Source organism: Danio rerio, chromosome 1 (genome assembly GCF_049306965.1).
Source record: "Danio rerio strain Tuebingen ecotype United States chromosome 1, GRCz12tu, whole genome shotgun sequence".
Lineage (NCBI taxonomy): Eukaryota > Metazoa > Chordata > Actinopteri > Cypriniformes > Danionidae > Danio > Danio rerio.
The window spans coordinates 43251962-43271350 of NC_133176.1; the positions used below are offsets into that span (position 1 = coordinate 43251962).

The 19389-nt window shown below is 36.6% G+C and overlaps 1 protein-coding gene across 8 annotated transcripts in view; it reads left to right on the forward strand.

Annotated features, from left to right (window-relative positions):
- The first annotated feature begins 297 nt into the window (after window positions 1–297).
- The window catches only part of si:ch211-113e8.9, a 28929-nt gene continuing 9837 nt past the window's right edge, over window positions 298–19389 (forward strand). Inside the window, exons 1-8 of one of the 8 annotated variants that reach the window (XM_073952859.1) lie at window positions 298–369; window positions 5677–5867; window positions 6015–6067; window positions 6219–6271; window positions 6486–6641; window positions 6995–7164; window positions 7949–8009; window positions 11244–12734. In XM_073952859.1, coding sequence (XP_073808960.1) covers window positions 7048–7164; window positions 7949–8009; window positions 11244–12130 — 1065 coding nt within the window. In that variant the 5' untranslated portion in view covers window positions 298–369; window positions 5677–5867; window positions 6015–6067; ... (1 more) ...; window positions 6486–6641; window positions 6995–7047 and the 3' untranslated portion in view covers window positions 12131–12734. Of the gene's footprint in view, window positions 370–4788; window positions 5868–6014; window positions 6068–6218; window positions 6272–6485; window positions 6642–6822; window positions 6908–6985; window positions 7165–7948; window positions 8010–11243; window positions 12735–19389 lie in introns of those variants that run through there. The other 7 variants (XM_073952870.1, XM_073952851.1, XM_073952881.1 and 4 more) reach the window with 7 other exon arrangements.

The window sequence follows — 19389 nt, forward strand, 5'->3', positions numbered from 1 at the left end:
ACAGGTCAACAGGGAGTAGCAAAAAGTATAAAAAGGAGGTAAGATACATTTCAGGAGAGAGTGATCGCCTTCGCCTAGAGCCAAAGAGAACTGCCTAGACCTGGAAATAGGACCTGTCTGACAAAGTGAATTAGTCCAAAATATCCTCAAAAACTAGACATCATGTTAAGATACAAAGAAATTCTGTTGTGTATCAAATAGCGCTGTCAAAATTAGTGTGTTAATGCATGCGATTAATTTTAGATAATTAACGCGTTAAAAAAATTAACGCAATTAACGCAGTTGCTGGTATTTTTTACTTCCTGTTTTGGTGGACGTGTGTTTAACATGCAAGAAATGTGGATAAGACCAAGGAAGCACTTTTTGAAGGCAAGTTTCAGTATAAAACAATTAGTCGCATCACCAGGCTATCCAGAGTTTCATCCAATTTCGGGTGTTTCATTTTTAACTTTCGACTTCTGTTGTAAGTTGATACCGCATGGCGAACAGAAAGAAAATCCTCCGCATTTCGTGACTCGGTGTTCCTTTAAGGTAATAAAATCACTGCTTAGGCTACACGGTAGAATTTTAATAAGAGTATATTCTTAATCATATTAATATCAGAGTATTGGTGTCTTATGTGAAAGTCTCTGGTAAAGTCGCGAGCTGTCAAAGACAGGGCATTACTCTGCCTTTCAGCATGAGCCCTCTGAGTTTAGCGTGTTTCCTCATTAAACGCAATGAAAGCGTATGCTTCGCGTTGTTGTGTCAGAATCCTTGTGAAATACAGTAATACTTTAGGACGTTTAGTTTAAGCAAATTTGATGAACGCGATCATGCGTGTTGAATCTGAGGGGAGTCGCTCCAGTATGGAAGGCCGTTGGGGCCAAAACGTCTGCAGCGCGTTGTGTGTGTGTGTCTGTGTCAGGCCCGTTGAGGGGTGTCAGGGGTGGAGTGAGTGACGTATCTTAGTAGGGGCGTGTGCGCGACATAGGCTACCTGAAGAGCTAGGAGGGATGCAGGGGAGAGGGTTGTGCAATGTATTTAACGACCGGTTTGCGAGAAATTATCTTTCATTTGCGGGCATTTGGGAGTCTCTGTGCACTTGCGGAATACTCCTAGTCTAAGCAACTGGATGAATGTAAAGGGGGATTAAGCAAAATTGTTTCTACTCTATAATTAATGTTCTCAACTCACAGCAATAAAACTTTACAATGAGTGCAACAGTTTGTATTCTATAGTTTATTATTATAATTTTTCATTTTCCATATCTGCAATTCCTGTATTTTGGCATTTTTTGCAGTCCACTTAGGATCCAGCATGGAAATCAATGTTTTCTTTATTGGCATTGATTGTTTTGAAATTTAAATGTCATTAACATGCCTGTGTTTTAATTTCTTTAATAAATATGGCTGTCAAGCCAGGATCTTGATGGTTTATTGTAGGTATGTTGTTTACATGAAGAAATCTGTGTCACAAGTTAAACAAAAATTCTATTAAACAATTATATTTTGAATTTTAATTCTAATAAACAATTATATTTTGAATTTAAATAGTTTTTGTCTTGCGATGACATTATTTTTACATTTGAATAGCCAAAATTACAAGTTTCAGTATTTTAAATGCGATTAATCGTGATAAATTTTTTTTAGAAAGGTGCGATTAATTAGTTAATTTTTTTTTTATCGATTGACAGCACTAGTATCAAAATATCCTGAAGGTGAATGTCGACCCATCTGTTAATAAACTCAAGCTGAAGCAAACTTGGGTTCTGCAGCAGGACAATGATCCAAATCACACCAGCAAGTCCACTTCTGAATGGCTGAAGAAAAAAAAAAAAAACTGTAGAGTGGCCTAGTCAAAGTCCTGACCTGAATCCAATTAAGATGCTGTGGCATGACCTTAAAAGGGCAGTTCATGCTCAAAAACCCTCAATTGTCAATTACAACAATTCTGCAAAATTTTATCAGGCCAAAACTCCTCCACAGTGCTGTAACAGACTCATTGCAAGTTATCGAAAATGCTTGATTACAATTGTTGCTGCCAAAGCAGTTATTAACTTTAGGGGACAAACACTTTTTTCACACAGGTCTATGTAGTTTGAGACTAATATTTGAGTTAGTTTGACAATCTGAAACAATAAAGTGTGACAAACACGCAAAAAGAGAAAAGAAAAAAGAAATAACACTAACACTTTTTCAACCCAAGCTCATTCTGGAAACGTAGCATTTACATGGCCGGAGGTACGTAAGGCCGCGTTTAGTTTTTTTTGAGCGAACACTGCGGGGCGGTGTGGCGCCGCTCCGCCCCTCCTCTTCGTGCTCGCCGGCCGACGGCTCGCCTCCGAGTGGAGGGCTTTCCCGATGCAACCAGTTTGTCCGCTTAGCTCACAGCATTGCGTCGGCAGAGCGGAGACCCCGGAGGAGGAAGAGGAGCCGGCCGCAGGGTCGACGACCGGGATCGAGTCCGGGGAACAGCGGTTCCAGAAATCAGGTAAGACAAAAAACGGAATCCGAAAAATAAGGGCAAGAACGCGGCGGGATCCGAAAACGTGGTCGAAATCGAAAACGAGGGCTTTTGCTTTTTTTTTTTTCTGGACTTTTTTTTTTCGCTTTTGTGAACCATGGCTCGGGTTTAGGGAAGGAGGAGGGTGGCCGAGTCGGCAAATGGCGCGCGCTCCCGAGAGGCGCCCGAGACGCAAAAAAGCGCACACAGTGGCCTCTCTCGGATCCGCGAAAACAAAAACCGCTCGAATACGTACCTCCCGGGACGTAAATCGCGGTCCGCAGAATGCTGCGGGGCTACGTTTCCACAATGAGCCCGGGTTGCACTTTTTCAAACAACTGGAAAAAAAAAGATATATATATATATATATATATATATATATATATATATATATATATATATATATAATTAAATTTATATATTCTAGCTATTTTATTTTATCATATATTAATAATTCTAGAGACATTTTTTCCTCAAGCTTCTTCACTTTCGTAGCAACTCACCTGAAGTATTTCTTACAGTAAGTGCCATGGCAGAGGACTAAACTCAGAAGTTTGGCAAATACTGCTGTAGTTGTCACACATAATGAATCATATTTTGTTGTGTAATAATGTAATACATTTATAGGCCAAAAATGTAGTTGTTTAGACTTATATGAGTTTTATTTGTTTTTTCTTAAAATGTTTTTTTAATTTCCAAAATGTTACATCCAGCGACATGCTCACATACCATGTCAAAAAAATTTAAACTAGAACGAATGTTAAGTTGTAGGCCATTGTCGTTATGATTCTAATTAAATGCAAGATCCATAGTTTTGTCATCAATAAGATATTGAGGTACATAATGCATGATTGAGCATCTAAAATGTATAGTTCTAAAGTGACATTTTAGTGACAATATATATATATTTTCAAAACATTTGGCTAATTTGTTCTTTGGGGAACCAAATACGGTTTGTCAAACCATGCAGTGCTGCTTTGTTTTTTTAAATTGTTTGTTTTTACATTATGATTGTTGTCAACACATGTAACTGTATATTAAGAGACATATTGGGAAACAATACATCAATTACACTATGCAGAAAACAATGGGCAATAAAAACAGATGAAATACTATTGTTAGGAAAAAATGTTCTAAACAGTACCAAATAGGGGTTCTTCAGCTTTTAACAACAGCAGAACCATTTCTAGTGCTATAATAGAACTATTTTCATAAATTTCCAAAAAGAACCATGCTTTGACCTTAGAAATATTGATAATAATATTTTCATAAATATTACAGTATTCACAATAGTAATAAGACCATTTATATCAGTAATATACGTATATTAGTAATAAAACATATATTTTATTAATATTAAAATCTTTAATATTAAGTTTGTATATTATTTGTAGTATTTTAGTTGTAGTATTTGTCTAGTCTTTTACATCTTAAAAAAAAAAAAAACATCCAACAGCTTGCACCAGTTAAATCATTTGATTTTTTACATTGATGTAAACTTGTGTTATAAATGACAGTTCTTGAATAAGAGTTATTAGCTTATATAGAGCTATAACACATTAATAAATTACAAATGACACTGAACATGAATACAAAATGAAGACTTTGAAGTGGCCTAATCAATGTCCTGACCTAAATCCAATTAAGATCCTGTGGCCTGACGTTAAAAAGGCTATTCATCCCCAAAAACCCTCAGTTATGGCTTAATTACAACAATTCTGCAATGAGTGGGCCAAAATTCTTCCACAGTGCTGTTGTAAGTTATCAAAATGCTTGATTGCAGTTGTTGCTTCTAAAAAAAACACATATTATAAATACCCAACAGCATGCACCAGTTAAGTAATTAAATTTTTTATATTGATGTAAACTCGTATTATAAATGACAGTTCTTGAATAAGAGTTATTAGCTTATATAGAGTTATAAGTAATTACTAAACTACAATTGACACTGAACATAAATAAATTTAAAATTACGATTTTGGAGAGGCCTAATCAACACCTGATCTGAATTCAATTGAGATGCATGAACTTAAAAAGGCTATTCATGCTCAAAAACCCTCAATTGTGGCTTAATTACAACAATTCTGCAAAGATGAATGGACCAAAACTCCTCCACAGTGCTGTTACAGATTCAATACAAGTTATCAAAAATGCTTGACTGCAGTTGTTGCTGCTAAAATAAAATAAAATAATTAAAATAATTAATTAATTAAAAAATAAAATTTAATAAAAATTAAAACATTATAAATACTTAACAGCAAGCACCAGTTGAATAACTTTATTTTTTATTTTGATGTATACTTGTTTAATAAAGGAGAGTTCTTGAATAAGAGTTATTAGCTGAACACATTAATACATTACAAACGACACTGAACATGAATAAATACATAAAGAAGTAAAAAAAAAAAATAAATAAAAAAAAAATGTACAAGCCATGAAGTACAAGTTCCTGTGAAATGTCTTCACAATCCTCTATGATGCCTTTATGTTCACTGTGAGTGTATTTTGGTCAACTGGAGGGGTATATCATCTCTGCAGATGATTTAAGATTTCACAGCATCTGAGAAACACAAATGAGCATGAAGTCATAGTGTGTCTCTTCCATTTGTTTAGGTACAAACAATTGTTTATGAAGGCCAAAATTAAGAAAATCATGTAATACCTTTGCTGTGTTAGAAAGAAAATGTCACAAGGTGTCTTTTATACATGTATATATTTATATAAAACCCATATTACTATATTATGTCCATAATCCCAAGTTATAATTAAGGGCAAAACATCTACTGTAGGTTATACTCACAGTGAAGAAGAGGTAGCCTCAACTGAGCAGTGCTGGTCATGTTCTGTTAAACTACAAACAGGAAGAAAACATGATTGGAATGCCAGCAAGTTACATTCTGAATGTTAAACTGCACAGACATTTTAATAATTCATCAATACCTGTTATTGACAGTCTGTGTAGTTCCAGTAACCATTATTGAGCTGCAGGTGTTAAATCTGAAAAACAAAAAGGCGGGAAATAAAGAACCCTAAACTCACCATTTCATATAAAGGGGGAACCAATAGGAGAGATGAATCTGATGATGCAATCCACGTGACAACTACAAACCACTGGGGGGAAATGTCATAACATGTTTTTTTCCATCTTGGTTTTATTATTGAGGCACGCTATGTGCAAAATTGCCTCTACAGATTGCTTATGCTTGCTGTGAGGAATTATTTCAGAAAGCTGGATAGTGAAAGTGGATGACGTGAGTTGTCTTCCATGTTTGGCGTCTTCAGTCTGATCTTACAGACTGACAGTAGAGCCATGCTCGTGCAGTCTGACATGCTACAATGGAGGATTATTAAAAATTGCACCATCTGAGCTGGGCTTTAGAGAGGTGAGTTTTTGTGCTGTGTTTGATTGCTCGTTAAATAGATTTCATGGTAATGAAAAGCTGGGTGGAGAAGTGATGCATGTGACAAGCAAAAACAAAAACAAGTCAAGCAAGTTTATGTTTCTTTAATGTGTGTCTATATAATGACAGAGAAAACAATTGAGACAAAAGGACACGCTACAGCAGCAGGAACCTGGTGAAAGGTGAGACAGAACATGCACGCATCTCGTAATATTAGGTTTATCGTGTTGTGTGCAACCTAGGCTAATTCTGATTATGCACTCCTATATACATTTCTGGAGAAACACCAAATACGTCCCAGGAGCTAAATTTTTTTTTTTGCGAATCCACCAGGCCGCTGGTCAAATTTCTCTGCGGCGAGCGCCATTCATGCCTGCTTTTCTCTGGTAAATTCACCAAAGACCGCTGTCGACTGACTGAATGACTGACTGACCCACCCTCCTCCTCACCTAAACCCAAGCAAATGTTTTCAAAAGCACCAGGCTGATTTTTACCACATTTTCTGATTTTTACCACATTTTCACCCTGTTATTTACTTGTTTATTTAATTTTTTGTCTTTTGTTTTTGTCTTACCTGCTTTCTGGAACCATTCTTCACAGGACTCGAACCCAATCGTCGTGGTCAACTCATCTCTGCATCTCAAATCCTCCGATGTACACGGCGAGCTACTCGACAAACTGGTAACAGCAGAAAAGCAGTCCACGCAGAGATAAACAGCTCGTAGCGGTCGTTTTAAAGACGAAATGGAGCCATAGGTTTGTCTGGCTACAAAATTCACAATCTCCAGAAATGTATATAAGGCTATGTTTTTACAGGAATGGTTTAAAGGTTTGAAATCACTTGAGGGTGATTAAATGCTTACAGCTTACAAAATTACTTTTGTGAAAATAAGACATGTTGTATTGGATGCAAAGGTAAATAAAGATTTTTCAATAGAGATACAGAAACAACTAAACACAACTCATGTGGGATGAACAAAAACGAGTTGAATCAAGCTTGAGGAATTCGTCGTGTGTTTATGGTTTAAAACTTTATAATTTACTTGAATAGCGTTGTTTTTATCTGTTAAAACATTAACTAATTGACTCACATTTTTATATTTAAGCAGGAACGACACTTTCTTGAAAAGTGGCACTTTCTGGCCTTGCTTTCTTGGTGGTTATGGAAATCACGGGGACCTCTAGTGGAGAACAATCAAATATCTCAAGAGGCTTAACTTTGTGCTTGTGCTTGGTAATAGTCCCACTGTTTGCTGTAGCCGTAGGAGTGTTTTATCAGGTAAGTAATAAGAATTTATGATTCTTTGACTTCATACTCCATAGTTTGTCTATAGTAGTGTAGTATTGGCCAATTTTCTAAATCGCAGGAAGCCTAAAAACTCCTCCTGCAAAAAATAATTAAGTAATTTATAATATTTCTTTTTTTAAAATTACAATAAATATAAATGTTATCATTATTAATATTAAAATTAATATTCAAATTATATTAGTAATTTGCTGTCATTTTTTTTGTATACTGTAGTACATTTTATTTAATTTTGCTGTTCTCACTTACATAATTGAACTATAGTGTCCTGTACTAACTAGTAAAATGTAAAAAAAATTATACCTGATGTCTGAATATATTTTTGTTTGGCTGTATTGTATTTAATGTGTTTTTACTGTCCACCACTATATTTTCATAAATTGAAGAGTTTAGTTAATCAGTTATCTAAAGATGCAGGTGCAAACATTGTTAATTTAAAGTGTCATGACCAGGAACAACATATCTGTAAAAAAGGACATGATTTTTTTTTTTATGAACATTTTTAAATATTAGAATTTATAATAATATGTAATTATATAAATCTATAATCTATATTTTTTACATAAATATCATATGAAACATAGGCTGATTCTGAATACTTGGCTCTATATTCAGTTGAAGTCAGAATTAGTAGCTACCTTCAAAATTTTTGTTCGTTAGGACGCAGTGTGAATCTAGGCTAAAGCATTGACTGTGAAACTACAGCATAATTTTATGTATCTGAAACCTTAATCAATACAATGTACCTAACTTTCAGGACTATGGCCAACAAAATTTGAATTCCAACTATTCCAGTGGTTTGCAACTATTCCATTTAGGTACTGCACTTTTTCATCTTGTGTGTAAAAATACTGATAGATACCATACATCTTTTAATTAATGACTTTGTGATACTTCACAATAACAATACATAAAGATACTAATAAGTAGATTAAACCTTACTTTATTATGAACTAGGCCTACTGGTGAGTTAGAGAATGCATTAATCAAGAACTCATGTTAACTACAATTACATAAGTCTGTGTGAGAATAATCGCTATACCTTAATTACTTGTTAGTACACATTTGTTAATTAAGGGACTACTACATCCATTCAGCCAGCGGTAGAAAAAATAAGCCACGCCCACTGTTTGCTCATTTAAAATTATGTTTCTCTAGGAACTGCGTCATAATACAAAAAAAAAAAAAAAACATCGCAGCTTCCGGTTCAGGTCATGAGTTCATGCTGGTTAAGTTGCACTTTTAATGAATTCTCATAGACCAAGTTACATTTAGCTTAAACTATAGTGTTTAATAAAAAAAAAGCATGTACTCACAAGTAATTAAGGTAGCCATTATTCACACATTAACCCATGTGATTCATGTTGTAGTTAAAAGTTACTTGATTAGGCCTTGCCTTAGCTCATCACTAGTTCATAATAACAGGGTATATAAATTGTGAAGTTCAGTATCTTTTAAGACTCTTTCCATGCATTTTAAGACCTCATTGCCACTTTAGGATTCAACCTGTAACATCGGCGACATTTTAACTTTCAGCATTGAACTTATTCTTCAATGTGGAAGTGCGCTCATTGTTGCGATTGTTTTAAAACTTCCAATTCATCTGCTTATGGCAGAAATGACTAGGGATAATAAACCGCAGAAAACGACCAAACTACTTGCTCTACAAATAAGTGTTTAGATGATTATACAGACAAAATCATATAAGAAAATGTCAGTTTGCAACATCAAGCAGCAGAACGAGCTGTTTTCGACCTCTAAAATAAATCGAAGTGTTAAAAAATGTTAAGTTTACTTCACTTAAATAGTGAAGTTGTCTTAACTAATGGACGTGGTCTAAGTTAACTAAGTTAAAATAGATAAGTTTTAATTAAGAATGATGTGGATACACTGTAAAGAAAATCGGTTGCCCTAAATTTTTAAGCTAAATCAAATTAACCATCCAACTTATATTATGTTAAAATGAAAATTAAAATAAAATTAAGTCAGAACATGTTTAACTTAGTTTAATAGGTTACAATGAACTAAAAACATGCTGTCAAAACTAATTGATTATATCATTTTTTACACTGTAGGAATTTATAAGTCAAGTGTAATAGACATGGTTTAAGTTTAGTGAACTTAAATATTGAAGTTGTCTTAACTTAGTTGCCTGTTAACTCGCTCGTTCACACACACACACACACACACACACACACACACACACACACACACACACACACACACACACACACACACACACACACACACACACACACACACACACACACACACTACGGTTTTGTGTCTTTGGGCTGTGAGGGAAACCAGAGCATCTGGAGGAAACTTGTATCCCTGTGACATAAACACAGTGCCACCATGTCACCCCATACTTGATGTTACTTACTTTCACTTTATCAGAATGACCAATGGTTCCACTAATGGACCATGGTTAATTTAATACTAAAAACAGATTGAAGTCTGCAAATACACATTTCACCAATGAAGTATGTATCTGAGAAAAACCTCACCACAACCTTAAAATGAGAAAATGACGGTTAGTGTTGCCATACACCTGAATGCTTCCAGGCCAAACTGTCCAATACCCCTCCCCCCCAAATACACAAAGAAAAATGCCTAAAAAATAAAAACGAGTAGGTACACACACTTGGTTTTTGTTAAATATTTAACATAAAATGCACGTTCAATATCCAAACTGATCCCAAACACTCCCAAATTTTGTCAACCTGTTTAAGCCATTTTTACCAGCATAATCAAAGTCTAAACATGCAGAAAGACTTGCATCATATAAGGTCATCCAAAAGTAAACAAATATAAATTTAAGTTAAAGTATTAAATAAATAATTTTTCAAAAAGAAGATAGGAATGAGGTTAAGCTGCGGTCACATTAGAGTTTGAGGATGCGATATTCTGTCGTGTGGCGCTGCAAAAAGGGGCGGGATTAAACAAGCTTATTAGACATTTTAAAAAGCGAGGGATTGCTCCATGTTTTAAATTTCTGTCCAGAGAGATCATGTTTTGATTCCCAATTGGTCTCACGCAGTCAAGTAATGCGATTTTGCATGTCAGAGTCACCAAGCGTGAACTTTGCACCACAACAACCTGCGAAACTTGACACAAGACCCCACGTTTTCTGGTCTGACGCATTTGCGTGCGTATGAATAGAAGTCTATGAGAGGAAAACCCCTGTGTGACCGCAGCTTTAGGCTGGATATTTATGTTATATTTGGAAAAATTCGATTGGCTAGCAAATGATTAGCCATAGGGACCAGCTGCAGTCAATCATATCATGTGCTCCTTTCGGAATTAGTTTGTGAAACTTCACTAAAAATGTATTCTTTTCATTTGCACATATTTGTACTATAAAGCTCAGATGTTTGATAGACGTAACTAATATATATGTATAATAAGTTCAGCCAAGTAAATCTTTTATATGAAAGTAATAATATTATTATATTATATTATTATATATATAAAGTTATATGTCAAGACATTCAATTGTGATAAGTTAACTCACAATATTAGGTTATATATAAGTTGTAACTAATTGGTGCTATCATTCTTTACAGTGGATTTACTAGATACCGATTGTAAGAAGCTAATCCTAAACTAAAATGTTATTCATATACAGAATAAAAATGCTAATCCCCCAGGTGGTGCCTAAAACAGTAGAAATAACAGTGTTGCCCTGGTTACTGCAGTAAACAAAGCAGCGTGACGTCAAATCGAGCAGGATTTTACCGATTTAATAAACTACGCAGCATCCCGATGTTTGAGATTAAATTCAGGCAGACTTTAGCATATCAATACAAAACCTAATGCCTTGTAAAATGAAACAGCTCTAAATTTATTGATCAGCTTTTAATAAGACACCCTGAATAAAGTAACATTAATATTAGTACACCATTATTTGTGTATTGTTATTGTAAAGTGTTACAGATACCTTCAGAATGTCAAGTACAAGATTACTAACAAGTATGAAGGTATTGTGAATGCATACTGTAACAAGTATTATTCATGTATGAATGATCTTCTTCTTAATAATCATTCAGATGAACCGCTCCGGATTATTTTGGTCGGAGTGACAGGAGCAGGAAGAAGTGCCTCAGGCAACACCATCCTTGGAAAGAAAGTATTTCAATCGGAGATCTCCTCTTCCTCTGTGACTAAGCGATGTGAAACTAGTAATGCAATAGTACATGGAAGAAATATATCAGTTGTGGACACCCCAGGCCTGATTGACAGCAGCCTAACAAGAGATGAGCTGATGGACAGAATTAAACAATGCCTTCCTCTCTCAGCTCCTGGTCCACATGTGTTTTTAGTTGTGATTCAGCTTGGCAGATTCACTGATGAAGAAGCAGAAGCTGTTAAAACCATTCAAAACATTTTTGGTGAAGAGTCCTCCACGTACACCATGGCTCTGTTCACTCATGGAGATCAACTGAAGGGCAAAAATATTCACAGATTTATACGGGACAGTCCTAAACTGCTCCGCTTCATCAAAACCTGTGGTGGAAGATTCCATGTTTTTAATAATGAAGACCAGAATCCTGAACAAGTCCTAAAGTTGTTTGACGATGTTGACAAAATAGTGACAGGCAATGAGGGCCAACATTACATCAGTGAAATTCTGGAGCGAGAGAGGGCGATCGAGGCTGAAAAACAGCACATCCTGAGAGAGAAAGAGGAAGACAAGAAGAAGGAAACGGAAGCTCTGAAAGCTACTCTTGAACGTGTAGCGTTTTTAAAGGCAAAAGAAAAACTGGACAACATGTATGAACAGCAGGCACGATGGCAAGCTGTGCAAAAGATTGATGTGCAGAACGGTTGGTCATTTCTTGATAAAGTAAAAACTTTTTTCAAAAGAATCTTGAAACTTAAAGAGTGTGTGAAAGATTTAATCTTTGTGATTAGCGTTGTAGCTAATACATTCTGAAACCTGAAGAAAAAACAACTATCAAATCAGATTAAATCTTTCAGATTTACTATCTGGTTGTGCAATAATATGAAGATATTGTCAGGAATTTGTAATTGTCAATTATTTAAGCTGTCCTGAGAGACGCATTCACACATTCACCACTATTTACAGCACAGCTATTTAGCTCAAAAGAGCACCATAATATATGTAGCCTAGACAAAGTCTTTCATTAATCTCTTTTACGATAAACCTGCAAACTATTTCCATTTAAGAAGACATGCTGCACTCAGTTGCAGAGAAGCCTGTGTTTAGCATGTACTGTTGTATCTACTGAAATTATAACAAAAATATAGCTGTTGTGGCAGTGTATAATGCAAATCTTCAAATATAAACCCAAATAGTACTTTATGTATTTGTACAGAAAATGTAAGGACTTTTCTAATCATAAACTACTGAATGCTAATGTGGAAATGTAGCCCTCCATTTTGTTTATGAAGTAAACAATATGGTAGCTGTACATATGTGTTTAGAACTGGATGTTACTGTACAGAGTGATTTGTATGTCCTTTTTTCATGCTGTTATTTATCATACAAAGAAATAAAACAGGTGCTTTTGTACTAATTTGGTCATTGTGGTTGATGTGTACTATACAGTTCTCAGCATAAATGAGTAAACCCCTCACAAATATGTGCAATTCATATTTTTAATAGGAAGCTATACAATATTATATTTGTGCATATACATCAGATTAGTCAGTACTGAAGCCAAAACTGTAGCTTATCTAGCAAAATAACTTACAATAACAGTTCAAAAATTATTACACCTGAATGTACAGAGTGGGCCATTTATATGGATACACCTTAAAAAAACTTCTTGGGAATTTCACACGAAAAACAACAGTGTGCTTGGTTTTAACGTAACTTTATTCTTACATTAGTTATTTACGAGCCCCCTCATATATACTAATGTGTCACAAACAGGACGTTAATATCACCAACCATTCCCATTTTATTAGAGTGTATCCATATAAATGGCCCACCCTGTATATGTTAAGGGAAAATATTGAATTTTAAAAAATAGCAAAAATCAAGGGATTTAAAAATATATACGATTATGTTGAGATGTAGTAGTTTGTAACTTATTTTTGCAATATTTTGCATAAATTTAACTTTTTATCTTTCCATTTTTAAAGATGTTCTGTGTCTACAATATTATTTTAATACATATATCTTTTTAATTAATCTGTTTAGTTTAATTGCACCAATATATATTACCCATAGTCACTGAGAAATGGATAAAAATATTCATTTTCAAAATGGGGTTTGCTTATGTATGCTGAGCACTGTATGTACTGCTCAAAAAATAAATAAAGGGAAAACCTAAATACCACAATGTATCTGCAAGTGTTCACACTATTTTCTTGAGCAGTATATTTGAAGATGAGTTAAATATTTTTAGTTGCCCATATGAAAAAAAATACAATAGTAATCCATAGCAAATTGACCATATTATTGACCTTACTCTTTTACATATAAGCAAGCGCAGCCATCAGAACCTCGTTTGTTTAGGTCTCGTTCACTTCCACTGATTTCTAGCTGTAAAAGAAGAGGTGTAAATACTCTAATGTAGAGCACACTTTCTTTTATGGCTGAAACACTATAGTATTTACAATACATTTTTTGTATTTTTTCAAAAATGCAAATACTTTGTTTCAAAATACATGTAACTCATGTGCCAAGTGTGCCTATAACAACCTCTCTTTTACTTCATCATATAAAACTAAACATGCAATGACATTTAGGGAATTGTAGGCTGTTTTTTAAATTTGAATCTCTACTGTATTTGTCAAAATCATTGCTAGTGATAATCATTACTCTTGATAAAATAATACTTATCATACAAATTAGCAAGCATTATGATATTGTATTTTGTTTGGCATTTATTTATGTCCTTATGTAGGGTTACCACACTATGTTTCTCAAAGTACATAGTTATTAACACAGCATTCAAGCAATATAGTTCACTATATGCCCATGGCCTTGCTAGTCACAGATATAAATACATAGATACTTCATTGAAATAGTTTCTAAGTCAAAGCCTGTCTGTAAATAACTGAGATAAAGTAGATTGTGTGACAACATATAAGTATGTATAAATATCTGTATCTTCAAAAGACTTCAGCAGATGCTTTTTTTCAATGAACACAAGACAGCTAAAGGTGTTAGTTCATTTATCTCATTAACAAAATGGACAGTTTTTTTTGTTCAACTTATAATGTAATAGCAGCTTTACTACAACTGCCATAGTTAAACTTGGGTAGCAGAACTATGGAGACTTTTCATATACCATCACTTAAAAATCTACCACATTAGTAATTTATAGTAAATACTATAGTGTTTTGAACCATACTATAATTCATTCATTTATTTTCCTTCAGCTTATTCTCTATCCGCTTGTTAAGTGGTGACGTGTTTGTGACGTATGTATACTGTTTCCCGGTCCAAGCCGCCATTCATTTGAGTGGAGACGTCAATCGCTTATGATCGCTTTTTATTCCTATCACACATTAAAGTTAATTTTACATAAATTCATAGTGTACACAACAATCTCTGGGCTTGCTGCATAACAAATACCAAAATTTTAACAATTTATAAAACCATGAATCACTTTTTGGCCATCAGATATTAGGCATGGACATATATATTGCGATCGTGACTTTCGAAAGTATTAAATCGCTTTGTAAACGTTTATTATTACCATTTCATGAATCTCCCCATTCAGTTGAATAGAGCGCTTGGACCCGGAAGCCGCTCCGCGTGACATCACACTTAACAAGCGGATTTCAGTGGTCGTCACAGCAGAATGAACCACCAACTGTTTCAGCATATGTTTTCTGCAGCTGATGCCATTCCAGCCACAACCCAGTATTGAGAAATACCCAAACACAATCATTCCCACACAATCATACACCACAGACAATTTAGATTATTTAATTTATCTATTGCGCATGTCTATGGACTGTGGGGGAAACCGGAGCACCCAGAGGAAATCGACACCAAAATGGGGGGAACATGCAAACTGTAAGGCAACAGTGCTATTAGACAAAATCTCTGGATGTTGAATTGTATGTACAGATTTGTTATAAATATACAGGTTATAAGGTGCTGTGTACAAGTGTGTATGAGAAAGTATTATATTGTGTATCGTTATAAGGTGCTGTGTACAAGTGCGTTATATAAAGTAGTGCATGTTTATTGCACAGTAGATGAATATTTAACTGTTCATGAGGTTGACGGCCTGGGGAAAGAAACTTTTCCTGTGTCTGGCTGTTTTTGTGCTCTGTGCTCTGTAGCGCCAACCATTTACTGTGCAACACTGTAGCTGCGTCCCAAATGGCACACTATACACTATGCACTCATGCACTATGTACTTATGCACTTACACACTCAACAGGAAAGTATATGTATGTAGTGTTGTCCCAAATGGCACACTAATGTTTTTTTACTAAGCGGAAATTCAAACCGTTTCCCTGATGACGTTTGACAGTTGCCAAATCATTGAAATAAATGACCAAACTATCAAATAAAACCTGCCGTGAGTATTGCCGCATTCACCATCGTGAGGCGCTATAATCACTCTCGTAGGAGAATTTTGCTTTCACCATCCAAAATAAATAAAGTTATTCAACATGTGCGCCCGATAGCTCCGCCCCTTCCGCTACGTAAGCAAACCTGCAGTCGTTGAGTGCGTGAAGTGTCCATCATTACACACTTCATTTTAGCGGCTGAATGAGTGCATCATCCGGGTAATTGAAGTGCTCTTATTATTTTTAGTGTTTTCAGTGTGAACGCACTTCTTACACTATTTATACTACAAAATGGCGTAGAATAGTGCATAAGTATGCGATTTGGGACGCAGCTTGTGACTGCTGACTAGGCAAGACATTGAGATACAGCCTACTTACACTCACTCACCGGAATTGGACCCCCTTTTGCCTTCAGAACTGCTTTAATCCTTCGTGGCATAGATTCAACAAGGTACTGGAAATATTCCTCAGAGATTTTTGGTCTACATTGACATGATAGCATCACGCAGTTGCTGCAGATTTGTGGGCTGCACATTCATGATGCGAATCTCCTGTTCCACCACATCCCAAAGGTGCTCTATTGAGTTTTGGTGACTGTGGAGGCCATTTGAGTACAGTGAACTCATTGTCATGTTCAAGAAACCAGTTTGAGATGATTCACGCTTGATGACAAGGTGCGTTATCCTGCTGGAAGTAGCCATCAGAAGATGGGTATACTGTGGTCATAAAGGGATGGACATGGGCAACAACAATACTCAGGTAGGCCGTGCTCAATTGGTACTTATGGGCCCAAAATGAGCCAAGAAAATATCCCCCTCACTTTTACAACACCACCACCTGCTTGAACCAATGGTACAAGGGTGGATGGAACCATGCTTTCATGTTGTTGACGCCAAATTCTGACCATACCATCCGAATGTCACAGCAGAAATCGAGACTTATCAGACCAGGCAACGTTTTTGCCAATCTTCTATTGTCTTCTATTGTTTTGTTTATCCTGTGTGAATTATAGCATCAGTTTCCTATTCTTAGCTGACAGGAGTGGAACCCGGTATGGTCGTCTACATGTTGTGCATTCAGACCAGCCAGTCAGTCACCAACAACCATGCCACGTTCAAAGTCACTCAGGGCCTACTCACACTATGCCATCCATACTGGCCCAGGCCCGTTTCCCGGATCGTTTGAGAAGTGTGAGTGTGCTGAATCGGGCTCAAGCACGGTTCACTTGGCTGGCCCTGGCCCGGTTGGAAGAGGTGTGCCTGAGCGCGGTTCACTTGGGCTTTGGCACGGTACACTTGTGTGTGAGTGCAAAACGCGCAAAAGCCCGAAACTGAAAGCGAGACGTGTCTTTTACGGGGCTGTTTCATGTGGATTTATTAATCATTCTTACTGTTCAGTGATCGCTAACTGCAGTAGATTATTAAAGACAGCTGTGTGGCTTCAGCAGACCTCCTCATCCCTGCAGAGAGCTTTATGATTGTTTTTCAGCACCAAAAGTGGCGGATTTGTACGGCGAAATATCTGACTGCGTGTCACCGCATCCCTAAGGACTGTTTGGCGAAATATTTGACTGCATGTCACTGCATTTTAAACGACTGAAACGATATAACTAGAGAAATCTCCACTGTGCTGCTGAGTGAGAGAGCGCTTCTTACTGAACAGCGCAGCAGCGATGACGTAAGCATGCCAAGGCCCATTTGTGGTGTGAGCGCGGGCCGTCAGGGGAGACGGGAGGGGGGACAAGCGTGCTTTGGCCCGGTTCGAGGCAACTGTACCTAGTGTGAGTACGGCCTTAAATCACCTTTCTTCCCCATTCTGATGCTCAGTTTGAACTGCAGCAGATTGTCTGGACCATGTCTACATGCCTAAATGCATTTAATTGTTGCCATGTGATTGGCTGATTAGAAATTTGAGTTAAGGAGCAGTTACACAGGTATACCTAATAAAGTGGCCGGTGACTGTATGTTGCAGGTATACATCTACTACATGTACAACAACACAGCAAGTTTTTGGATCACCATATTCATCATACTGAATCTGTCTAAACTTATGCACCATGCAGCCATGTTTTCCATAAAAGAAATGCTTGGGGGAAAAGTAGCAGGAGACAAACAATAAAATCAAATTAATTTAAAAACTTTAAAGACTAAAGGGTCAATTATTTTGCAATATAAGGTTTGTTCAAGATACTCACTAATGGTATAAATAAATAGAGATGTGGGATATTGTCATGGCGTAATCTGCGTTCCTAGATAGGCTGTACAATGACCGTGGGCGCGGTTTGAATGCGCGAACGTCCCTTGCCAGACAGAAGGCGAGAGAGGAGACGTTGACGTGACAATAAATAACAGGACTAGCATTAATACACCAACGTATATTAATAACTAGGCATATATACTGCGTGCTCGGTGAAATACCGCGTACAACATCTGTCGAAACCGGGCACGTGCGGATAACTGAGAGCGCTTCCCCGTGGAGGAGAAGCTGCCCGTACTCCCAGTCCCAACAATACTTCAAACTGCATTAAAGTAAGTTTAAGTTAGGTGTATGAGTTCTATAATCGTCCTCTTATCATTCTAGTGGACTTCTGTTACTTACAGTAGCCTAGGCATAACTTGCATGCAGTGGCGGATTAAGGCATGGGTAATGTGCATCTGCATCTTGCTAGGGGCGGCATGGAGACACCGTGAGGGCGGCACGACCGTCGTTTGCCCAGAGCGCCATTTAAGCTTGCGCCGCTACTGCTTACCTGTAACCTGCGACAACATAGGCTAAAATAATATACGCGTTTGTTAATTGTTTGTTAAATATAACGAGTTTAGTTTTCAAACAGTCTGAATGTTATCAAAAACTTGAACTTGATAAAGCCCATATGATGATGATGCAATTCATGCGTAATTCTTCAACTACGAGAACTTTTAGCCTTGTGAAGTTGAGTGAACTTGTTTCTTAATTTTCTTTCAGCTTAGTGCCTTTATTCATCAGGGATTGCCTAAGCAGAATGAACCGCCAACTTTTCCAGCAAATGTTTTATACAGCGGATGCCCTTCCAGCTCCAATCCAGTACTGGGAAACACCCATACACACCCATTCACATCCTATGATTTACACACAAACACTACGGCCAATTAGTTTATTCAATTCACCTAGCACATGTCTTTGGACTAAGGGGGGAAACCAGAGCACCCGGAGAAAACCCAAACCAACACAGGGAGAACATGCAAACTCCACACAGAACTGACGACTTGAACCAACAACCTTTTTGCTGTGAGGTGACAGTGCTAACCACTGAGCCACCATGCCGCACATACTATAATAAAGTACTTAGATTAATCTGATCTCTAGTTGCCAAACCTATAGTAATATAAGCAAATTGCTCAATAATGTTGGCCTACTAAGTTTATTACAACTATATTAGGTTTTAATACACCACAGTGTACACTACAGTATTTATTAAAATGTATCAGTTCCCTTTAATTAATACTACATTTTGCTTTTACATTAATCAGCAAGTGTTGTAAAATACTATAATATATATAAATATACACACGCGGGGCATCACGGTGGCGCAGTGGGTAGCACAATCGCCTTACAGCAAGAATGTCGCTGGTCTGAGCCTCGGCTGGGTCAGTTGGCGTTTCTGTGTGGAGTTTGCATGTTCTCCCCGTGTTTGCGTGGGTTTCCTCCGGG